The sequence below is a fragment of the Bos taurus genome, chromosome 11 (genome assembly GCF_002263795.3).
Source record: "Bos taurus isolate L1 Dominette 01449 registration number 42190680 breed Hereford chromosome 11, ARS-UCD2.0, whole genome shotgun sequence".
NCBI classification, from domain to species: domain Eukaryota; kingdom Metazoa; phylum Chordata; class Mammalia; order Artiodactyla; family Bovidae; genus Bos; species Bos taurus.
In genome coordinates, this window is record NC_037338.1 from 93903743 (window position 1) to 93914973 (window position 11231).

Consider the following 11231-nt stretch of genomic DNA (forward strand, 5'->3'; position numbering starts at 1 on the left):
CCCCTGTTCTTGCCTTTGGGGGACAGAAACAACCTATTCCTGAGGCTCAGCATCTTCCTAATAAGGTCACTGCTTTTTGCCAGAATGCTGCATCTTCTCACATTTCCATGGCCCACAATACCACCCTTTGGATGCTTCTTGCCTATAAGAGCACTTGCCTCTTAGTTCCTTTATTTCTTCTTTGATGTCCATCCACTTGCCTAAATCACAAAATTCAATGTTGGTTAAATAGGCTCCCTCTGCCAGAAACATTTCTCCAATTTGCCATTCACCCTCGACAGATCCCCACGCTGATGGAACCGGGTGTCCATCACCAGAATCATCTGGCCAGGAGGCAGCTGAAGATTAGCATACTGATTAATAACTGAGGCCAGACACAGCAAAACGATATCTTAGATACAGCTTGGGAAATCAAGCAAACGGATCCTTTCTGAACACTTTTTTTAGACCTTTACCATTTACCCAAAGGAGATGGATATTACAAGTTTCATCTTTTGGACAAGGAGCAGGAATTGAAGCATCCTGTTCAAGACAAGTCAGACACAAAGTTGGAATTGAAATCAAGGTGTGTCAAGACCAACCATATGAAGTTATATCATAGACTATATGGTGGTCTACATGAATGAATCCCTTCATGAGATGCACAAGCTGGAATAAATTATGCAATATCTCCTCTAGCAGACTGAAGACCCCAAGCCACACAACACACACCTAATAGTCCTTTATATTTTTTATTTGCAGGAGATCAATGATGAGGGGAAACCAGAGCCACATCACTGAATTCCTCCTTCTGGGACTGACCAGTGACCCCAAACAGCAGGTGTGGCTCTTTGCCAGCTTCCTGGCCATGTACCTGGTCAATGTGGGAGGCAACTCGGTCATCATTGCAGCCATCCGGGGGGATGCCCACCTCCACACCGCCATGTACTTCTTCCTCTCCAACTTGTCCCTGGTAGACATCTGCTTTACAACTGTCATCATGCCACAAACATTACTGAACATGCTGACTCAGAGAAAGGCCATCCTCTTCGCCCAGTGTCTGGCCCAGATGTATTTCTTTGTGGCCTTTGGGACCACTGACAGCTTCCTCCTGGGTGCCATGGCCATGGACCGCTATGTGGCCATCTGCCACCCACTACATTACACCACCACCATGAACCCCAGACATTGCCTTCAGCTCGTGACAGCATCCTGGCTGGTGTCCCACCTCCACTCCTTCACCCACACCATCCTTATGGCCCGCCTCTCCTTCTGTGGGCCCAACATCATCCACCACTTCTTCTGTGATGTCCAGCCTCTGCTGACGCTCTCCTGCTCTGACACCTCTCTCAATGAGCTCTTGGCCTTCACAGAGGGCTCCTTTGTGATCATGAGTCCCTTCATCTTCATTACTGTCTCTTATGTTTATATCATCCATGCTGTTCTGAGAGTCCCTTCTGGGAGAGGCAGGTACAAGGTCTTCTCCACCTGTGGGTCCCACCTCACGGTTGTGGCACTATTCTATGGAACTGTAATATCTGTGTACATCCGCCCCTCATCCACCTACTCAGTGACGAAGGACCGTGTGATCACTGTCATCTATACAGTAGTTATCCCCATGCTGAACCCTTTTATCTATAGCCTTAGGAACAAAGACATGAAACAGGCTATGAAAAAACTGATGAGGAAGACCAACTAGCATAACTTCTAGAGGTACACCTCAGCATTCATTCATTCAATGCGAACTTATGAAACAGGGACTTCCCTGGTGGTCCAGTGGCCAAGACTCTGAACTCCCAAAGCAGGGGACCCAGGTTCGATCCCTGGTCAGAGAACTAGACCCCACATGCCACAACTAAGACCTGGTGCAGCCAAATATAAATAAATAAATCTTTTTAAAAAAGAATTTATGAAACACCTGCTCTGTGCTAGGAATTGTATTCAGTTGCAAAATGGCAAAATATGAAAATATTGCGAGGATATATCAATGGTAGCTCCTGTCTTCAAAATTAATCACAGCTCAGTAAGGGAAAGGAGACACCCGCAATACGAGGTTATTATACTTTGGTAAAAACAAGTAAGACATGAGTATTGATGACTTACTGCACTGCACATAGTTTCCTTCTTTTTCTTTCACAGTCTCGGGCTCTTGTGTGACACATACATGACCAGGACTGGGCAATACGTGTCCTGATGGAAAGCAAGGAGAAACTTCCTGAGTCAGGTGTTTTAAATGTTAGTTACACAGGTCAACTCACAAATCTTCCCTTATCTCTTTGAAACAGTCCCTCAGAGCTACCTAAGAGGATGCCTCCCAGGCTTAAGTTCTCTGTATCCTAGCTAGTGGTGAAGAATCCGCCTGCCAATACAGGAGATGCAAGAGATGTGGGTCAACCCCTAGGTCAGGAAAATCTCCTGGAGAAGGAAATGGCAACCCACTCCAGGATTTTGTCTGGATAATTCCACAGACAGAGGAGCCTGGTGGGTTACAGTCTGCGGGGTCACAAAGAATAAGACACAACTGAGCAACCGAATGCACACATACACATTTCTGCCCAATTAAACATAATTCTCAACTTTTGGGTTGTGCTTCTTCCTTTTTTCAGTAAACAGCACAAGCCGTGTTTATACAGGCTTCTCCTAGCCAATGATTCAGCATGCCGGGGTACCACGGCAGGTTTATCTCCTTCAGAAGAGAATTACAGGACTCTTCTGGTGTATAATTTTGATTCTGGAGCACCTTCCCCGCCACTCAACCCTGCATTGGCCTAGTCAAAACTTTCTTGGCGCTTTGCTACAGTCTGAGACTCTTTCTATCCCATCCTTTTTTCTTCTCTCTTTTCTTCCACAGGTCTCAAGGCTTGAACGCTCTCTCTGATTTCTCCTGCCACCTCCTCAACAAATATCTCACACACCATATCGCACCTTGGCATCTGCTTCTCAGAAGACCCAAACTAAGGCATTAACCAATACCTTGCAAACAATTCTACTTGTTGGTATGGAAAGTTGAACAGGCACACCAGGAGATTGTACAAGAATTCATGAGTGCAGACATTCCAAATGGAATAAATTGATGTTTTGACCTCATTTATTGTGCTTTTCCTATCTCACCTATGAAACAATCTAACAACGTAATACAAAAGAAATAAGGAGGAAAATTCCAGTTCTCTAGTCTTTTCTGCTAAAATAATAAAGGTTAGGCTGTCACTAAAATATCAGTAGTAGAACAAAGGAATGATAGATGATTGTTATTGTGGAGTTGTTCTCTTTAGAGGATGGTGGTCTGAAAGTTTCTCCAATTTCCCTGAAGAAATGTTTTTAAGAAAAAGTGAACAATGGAAAATGACATTGTTTTCTCATTGTTTAATGAGAAAAAGAGTTCTACTTGAGATGAAGAATCTTTTGGGGGGAAATGCCAAAAACCTGGCAACAAACTCAAATGTCCATTAAGATTAGAATGGAGGGATTCCCTGGTGTCCACTGGTTAAGACTCCGTGCTCCCACTGCAGGAGGCACATGTTTGATCCCTGGTCTGGTAACTAAGATTCCACATGTCTCATGGCGCGGCAGAAAAAGAAAAAAGATCAGAATGGATAATACAGTACAATCACAGAATATAATTAGAGTCCACATTCCCTTAACTGCAGTCCTAAAATTCAACTGAATCACTTTGCTGTACAGCAGAATTTAACACAACATTATAAATCAACTGTACTTCAATTTAAAAAAAATATGACGTATAGCTACAAGCACTAATATAAATGAGAAAGTACTAATATAAACAGTTCAGAAAGAAAGAAGTGAAAGAAGCAAAATGATTCCAGTCATGCGAAAGACAAAAATAGGGAAACAATACGCAATTCATGCATATGTGCAGAGTTGTAGCTATGTGTGTGTGTGTTTGTGTGTGTACGCTCAGTACCGTCTGACTCTTTGCCATCCCATGGACTGTAGCCCACCAAGCTCCTCTGTCCCTGGAATTTTCCAGTCAAGGACACTGGACCAGGTTGCCATTTTCTACTGTAGCATAGCAAAACTATAAGAAAACTATTCCTATATAGTTTATAAACTCTTTTTCATATATGATGTATTTCACAATTTAAAAAATATAAAGAAAATCCTGTATACAGAAGTGTCTCTATTATTTAGCAGATTTTTACAAATGAGCTTCATCTCTACCCTTTGAGTCACAGGGAACAACTGTTCTATGTATTGAATGGTAGAAATTTGAAGACTATGATTGTGTGGCCCACACTTCATCAAATCTCTTCAGTTTCATTTGTTACTGTTTATTTTCTGGGACATGATAGGTGTTCTTTATAAGGATTTGGGTTACAGCGTGTGAACTCCACGGTAGGTTAGGGTTCGGGGTGATGCAGTCCTCTCCCTCCTGTGCCAGGGGAAGGGCATCAGGTAGAGTGCTATCCAGATTCCCAGGCCTGGTCAGTCTGACACTGCCAAGACTCAGGTCTCCAGGGCCCCAAGGGGACAGCTGAGAGGCTGGACTTTTGCCCCATCTTGTCTCTAACTAAGAGATCAGGGAGTGAGTCCCAGGAGATACTCCATATGAAAAGCCCACAGCTCCGCCTAGCCCCTGTGCCTGAGGACAGACTGCTCCAGCCCTGGGTCTTTAGTCTGTGCTGCTGTTACAGGGAAGGAAGAAAACTGAGGTTCTAGCCAGTCCTCTTTAGGAGAAGACAGGTAGGCAAACCAAACAAGTGAGGCAGACCCAACACCTGGTGAAGGTGATGAGATCTGAGGATGGTCAGAATTTCCAGGTAAGACCTGAGTGGTAGAGGTGGGAGACATTGGTCAACACACACACACACACACATCTCCTCCCCTATTCTTTATTGCCCCTTCCTTGCTGCTGCTGCTGCTAAGTCGCTTCAGTCATGTCCGACTCTGTGCGACCCCATAGACGGCAGCCCACCAGGCTCCCCCATCCCTGGGATTCTCCAGGCAAAAACACTGAAATGGGTTTCCATTTCCTTCTCCAATATATGAAAGTGAAAAGTGAAAGTGAAGTCACTCAGTCGTGTCCAATTCCTAGCGTCCCCAAGGACTGTAGCCTACCAGGCTCCTCCATCCATGGGATTTTCCAGGCAAGAGTACTGGAGTGGGGTGCAATTGTCTTCTCTGGCCCCTTCCTTACTCTCAGCCAAATACTTCCCTGGTGATTCAGACGATAAAAAATCTGCCTGCAATGCGGGAGACCTGGGTTTGATCCCTGGGTTGGGAAGATCCCCTGGACAAGGGAACAGCTACCCACTCCAGTATTCTGGCCTGGAGAATTCCATGGACAGAGGAGCTGGCAGGATACAGTCCATAAGGTTGCAAAGAGTCAGAGCAACTTTCACTCAAATACAATCTGGCTCTGTTATCCATCATGAGGAGGGTCTTGATTTAATATTCATGACCCTCTACAGAGTCTAGCCTGAAGTCACTGTAGATTAGTGGTCCCCAAGCCCCTGGCAGAGGCCAAGACATTGTAGCTGTAATAACAGTGCTCAGGATCCCTACATGATGCTGGACAATTCACTCACAGCTCACTCTACCCTGAGTGACTTTCAGAATCATTCTTTGCCACCACCCAAAGACAGTAACAATCCCCACACCCACTGATAGTTCAGGAAGCCTTAGTCCATCTTCTTAACTTCAGTCCCGGAATGACGTGAAGTAGGCTTATTTAGGCTCATTTCACACCTGGGGTTCTTATAAGTTACATGTTTTCCACCAAGATGGTACAGCTGGGACTCAAACCTGGGTCTGCACATGTCACAGTGGATGCTTTGTTATGACTCCTAGGTCAGACCATTGCCACCCAAGGTGATGATGACACTGTTGACAGTAGCATGTACAATTCCATATATGAAACTTTACAGGTTTCAAAGCCCAACTTCTTACAGACCAGGACCAAGTTCAACTTGCCCAGGACTGAAGGAGTTTCCTGGAAGTGGGATGTTTCATTTTGAAAGCAGGAAAGTCCTGGACAAACATAGAGGACTAGTTGGTTGCCCCAGAAAGCATCCTCCTTTTGTTAACTCCATCAAGAGGAAACAATATCAGAGGAAGCTGTATTTGAGGATCATTTGATATGAACCATTGTTCTAGCTCAGTGCAATCCTTATCTAATTCAGTCCTGACCACAGTATTGTTAATTATCCTCCTTGCGCAGATACAGAAATTGAGGCCAGAAAGACTGAGAAAACTTGTTCAAGATTACAGCTCACAAGGGGGCTGGTGGAAAATAAAGGTGTGTCAGACCCAGAAGGGATAACCACATCAAAGAGCAAGACATTGGCCTGGCTGCCACTGCCTGTTTGAGTGCTCATCTTCCCACACCATCCAAATGCAGAAACTCTCATCATGTATTTTATATCACAGGTTCTGAGAAAACCTTTAAGTGATCCTAGGGTTTTGATACTCTCAACAGTCCTGTATGGTAGGTTTATGTCCATATCTTATAGATGAAGAAAATGAGACTCATAGATAGTAAATCATTCCCCAAAATATAAGATTCAATGAGGGTTTACTGTGGGGAGGCATGTCCTCTAATATTTTCTGGTGTATCAGGACACCAGGCTCCATTTTATCTGATTCTAGCAATATTAGTAACTATTATCATAGTTTATTAAACACCTGTTCTGTGCTACTGCTTTGAATATGTCATCTCATTGATGAGCTACAGTAGGTATACAAAGTATGCACACAATTTACAGATGAGGAAACTGAAACAAAAAGAAAACAGGATGTGGAGTTTTCAAAGGATTACACAGCTAGAAAAGAAGTCCATCCAGACTATAGGACATCAAAGCCAACATTCCTAAGGACTGAAGATGCTGACAATGTTGATGATGATAACTCTTGTTTGTCAAATACCTTTGAGCTTATAAAGTAATTTCATCCACATTAGCTTATTCAATGGATCTTCAAAAGGAAAAGAGGATATTCCCATCATATGAAGAATATCTAAGTGACAGTTATGATCTTTCTATATAATTAGTATCCCTTCTCTACTCCTCAACAAAACACACATCCAAGAGACAGAGAGAAAGAGAGATAGAGAAAGAGAGAGGACTATTCTTAAGAATTTTCTAGTGGCTCAGAGGTTAAAGTGCCTGCCTACAATGCCGGAGACCTGGGTTTAATTCCTGGGTCGGGAAGATCCCCTGGAGAAGGAAATGGCAACCCACTCCAGTATTCTTGCCTGGAGAATCCCATGGACAGAGAAGCCTGGTAGGCCACAGTCCATGGGGTCACAAAGAGTTGGACACAACTGAGCGACTTCACTTTGACTTTCATGATATCTTACTCAAATTTCACAAGCCTGTGAAACTGATAGCTTTCCTATTTGAAAAAACAGCCATGGACTAAGACTTGGGAATTTTCTTCCCAGCTAATCTCCAGTTCAACCCTCAACCAGAAAGTCTACAGGACAACCTAGAATACAACTAAAATGCAGAATCTCCCAAGAAGTCTCCCAGTCACTGTGCCTAGTTCTCACATCTGGACATGTTTACATGCCCACCAGCAAGAGACACCTATAACATCTATGTGACCTTTGAAAAAAACACAGAAAACAGACAAAGGCTTTGAATGATATAAGTTTTTGAAGCAATATTTTCCTTGCATTTTTCTCCTTTAAATAAGCATTATGAATGAAACCAGCATCTCTGACTTCCTGCTCCTCGGCTTCTCTCAGCACCCAGAGCATCAGACTCTCCTGTTCGGGCTCTTCCTAGCCGTGTACCTGGTCACTGTGCTGGGGAACCTGCTCATTATCCTGGCCATCAGCTCTGATCCCCACCTCCACATCCCCATGTACTTCTTCCTGGCCAACCTGTCCTTCACCGACACCTGCTTCTCCTGCACCATCGTCCCCAAGGTGCTGCTCAACATCCACACACAGCACTACACCATCTCCCACACTGGGTGCCTTGTGCAGATGTTCTTCTTCATGGAATTGACTCTGCTGGATGACTTCCTTCTGGCTGTGATGGCCTATGACCGCTACGTGGCCATCTGCCTTCCTCTCCACTACACCACCATCATGGGGCCCCAGCGCTGCCTGCTGCTGCTCGCTGCATCCTGGCTCAGCTCCCACCTCCTGGCCTTCTCCGTCTGTCTCCTCGTGTCTCAGTTCTCCTTCTGCGCCTCCCATGCCATCCCACACTTCTTCTGTGACCTTCTCCCACTCCTCAAACTTGCCTGCTCAGACACTCACATCTTTCAGCTCATGATGTTTGCAGAAGCAGCCCTCTCAGGGGTGGTCCCTTTCACCTGTGTCCTGGTCTCTTATGCCCACATCATCCACACCATCCTCAGGATCCCCTCTGCTGGGGGGAAGCACAAAGTCTTCTCTACCTGTGGCTCTCACCTGACAGTGGTCACTCTCTTCTATGGGACACTCTTTCTGGTGTATTTCCAGCCCACATCATTCTACTCAGCAGACACTGGGATGGCAGCATCTGTGGTGTACACGATGGTCACCCCTATGCTGAACCCCTTTATCTACAGCCTGAGGAACAGAGACATAAAAGGAGCTTTGTGCAGATTCTTCAGCCGGGGAAAATGTTCTACTCTGTAAAATGTCCTGAACCAGATTAGGAGCTCAGGTTCTGTGACATGCCTTCTTTGTGGATGTCTTTGTTGTCATTTTGAAAAACTCAGATTCAATTAGGCTGACAATCACCATCACAAGTAGATTTTAAAGATGGAGAATGCCTGACTTGCAGGACTGGAATATGATCAACTGGCCAAGGACAGAGATAAAGCCTGGAAGAGGAGTGACCAGAAATCCCTGCAAGGTGACTTGATTACTGGATACATGTGACCAAGCAGATTCAAGCCAGAAAGTGGGAATCATCAAAAGATGATATCAGATAAAATACAGGTTCTTGGAGGAAGCCCAAGTACCAATTCAGTCTATAGCTAACCTGTGCTTTCAGCTACAAGAAATGCTGACAATATCTGGAAGGGCCAAGTGCCTGAGCTTCAGAGACCACTACCAAGCCCATATTTGGAAACAAAGGGATTCAACCATTCAGGGAGAAAACTGAACCGGAAGACATACTCTTTGCTGGGAATAAGAGAGGAAGACTAACTCTAGGAGAGGAAACCTGGAACATGTAAATGGTGGCTGGTCCAAAATCATATACTTGAGATTGGAACTAAGTCTGTGACAGTGAGTGACTATGAGTTATTGGACAGATTCATTATTTACCTCTGAAACTCTGACTTATTTTGCATTTCTGTACTTCAGAAAAAAATATTATAGCAAATTTGTAAGATACACAAATAGAAAAAAGAAGAAACATTCACTATCCTTTTGTCTTTTACTTTGATGAGAAAATATTGGACATACAATTATATAATTTTTGCTTAACTTTACAACACAAGTTGTTTCCACATTATTGTTGCTGTGGTTCAGTCCCTAAGTCATGTCCTACTCTTTGTGACTGCATGGACTGCAGCACACCAGGCTTCTCTGTCCATCACTTATCTCTCTGAGTTTGCTGAAACTCATGTTCATTGAGTCAGTGATGCCATCCAGCCATCTCATCCTCTGTGGTCCCCTTCTCCTCCTGCCTTCAATCTTTCCCAGCATCAGGGTCTTTTCCAATGAGTCAGTTTCTTCGCATCAGGTAGCCAAAGTATTGGAGTTTCAGCTTCAACATCAATTCTTCCAATGAATATTCAGGGCTGATTTCCTTTAGGATGGACTAGTTGGATCTCCTTGCAGTCCAAGGGACTTTCAAGAGTCTTCTCCAACCCCACAGTTCAAAAGCATCAGTTCTTCAGTGCTCAGCTTTCTTTATAGTCCAACTCTCACATCCATACATGACTACTGGAAAAACCATAGCTTTGACTAGACGGACCTTTGTTGGCAAAGTAATATTTTTGCTTTTAATATGCTGTCTAGGTTGGTCATAGCTTTTCTTCCAAGGAGCAAGCATCTTTTAATTTCATGGCTGCAGTCACCATCTGCAGTGATTTTGGAGACCAAGAAAACAAAGTCTCTCATTGTTTCCATTGTTTCCCCATCTATTCACCATGAAGTGATGGGACCAGATGCCATGATCTTTGTTTTCTGAATGTTGAGTTTTAAGCCAACTTTTTCACTCTCCTCTTTCACTTTCATCAAGAGGCTCTTTCGAGGAACCCAGAATTGAAAGAGACACGCGTACCCCAATGTTCATCGCAGCACTGTTTATAATAGCCAGGACATGGAAGCAACCTAGATGTCCATCAGCAGATGAATGGATAAGAAAGTTGTGGTACATATACACAATGGAGTGTTACTCAGCCATTAAAAAGAATACATTTGAATCAGTTCTAATGAGGTGGATGAAACTGGAGCCTATTATACAGAGTGAAGTAAGCCAGAAAGAAAAACACCAATACAGTATACTAACGCATATATATGGAATTTAGAAAGATGGTAATGACAACCCTGTATGCGAGACAGCAAAAGACACAGATGTATAGAACAGTCTTTTGGACTCTGTGGGAGAGGGAGGAGGGGATGATTTGGGAGAATGGCATTAAAACATGTATAATATCATATAAGAAATGAATCGCCAGTCCAGGTTCAATGCAGGATACAGGAAGCTTGGGGCTGGTGCACTGGGATGACCCAGAGTGATGGTATGGGGAGTGAGGTGGGAGGGGGGGTTCAGGATGGGGAACACATGTACACCCATGGTGGATGCATGTTGATGTATGACAAAACCAATACAATATTGTAAAGTTAAAAAAAAAAAAAAGAGGCTCTTTAGTTCTTCTTCACTTTCTGCCATAAAGGTGGTGTCATCTGCATATCTGAGGTTATTGATATTTCTCTCTGCAATCTTGATTCCAGCTTTTGCTTCATCCAGCCCAGCATTTCACATGATATACTCTGCATATAGGTTAAATAAGCAAGGTGACAATATACATCATTTGTCTCTATCCTCTCCATATTTTATTGTTCATATTTTCTCATAAATGTAACTAATATGATAGCCAAAGTGGTATATCATTGATTTTGTTTCAATTTATTTGACTATTGATGAGGGAACTATTTTTTCTTGAGTCCCTTAACCAATTTTTAAAATTCTCTTATCATTTATTTGTGTAATCTGTCTATTACTTTCTTAGAATTTTTTATTGGCTTTTCTGGACCTGTCTGTATTAAAGATATTACATCTTTGACTTCTTTGTCTTGGTAATGTTCCTAGTTAATTCTTTATCTCTTGACTATGAGACTT

At 43.4% G+C, this 11231-nt stretch overlaps 2 protein-coding genes across 2 annotated transcripts; both read left to right on the forward strand.

Annotated features, from left to right (window-relative positions):
* Positions 1 to 748: 748 nt before the first annotated feature.
* OR1AF1 (olfactory receptor family 1 subfamily AF member 1) lies at positions 749 to 1678 on the forward strand. The gene has a single exon (NM_001390464.1). The coding sequence runs from the start codon at positions 749 to 751 to the stop codon at positions 1676 to 1678; it is 930 nt and encodes a 309-aa protein (NP_001377393.1).
* A 5958-nt stretch (positions 1679 to 7636) lies between these two features.
* On the forward strand, positions 7637 to 8569 carry OR1AH3 (olfactory receptor family 1 subfamily AH member 3). Its single transcript, NM_001390463.1, has one exon. The coding sequence runs from the start codon at positions 7637 to 7639 to the stop codon at positions 8567 to 8569; it is 933 nt and encodes a 310-aa protein (NP_001377392.1).
* The last annotated feature ends 2662 nt before the right edge of the window (positions 8570 to 11231 follow it).

Bases quoted from the DNA above. Each gene is read 5' to 3' on its own strand.
- OR1AF1 (NM_001390464.1), top strand. From the start codon at position 749: ATGATGAGGGGAAACCAGAGCCACATCACTGAATTCCTCCTTCTGGGA.
- OR1AH3 (NM_001390463.1), top strand. From the start codon at position 7,637: ATGAATGAAACCAGCATCTCTGACTTCCTGCTCCTCGGCTTCTCTCAG.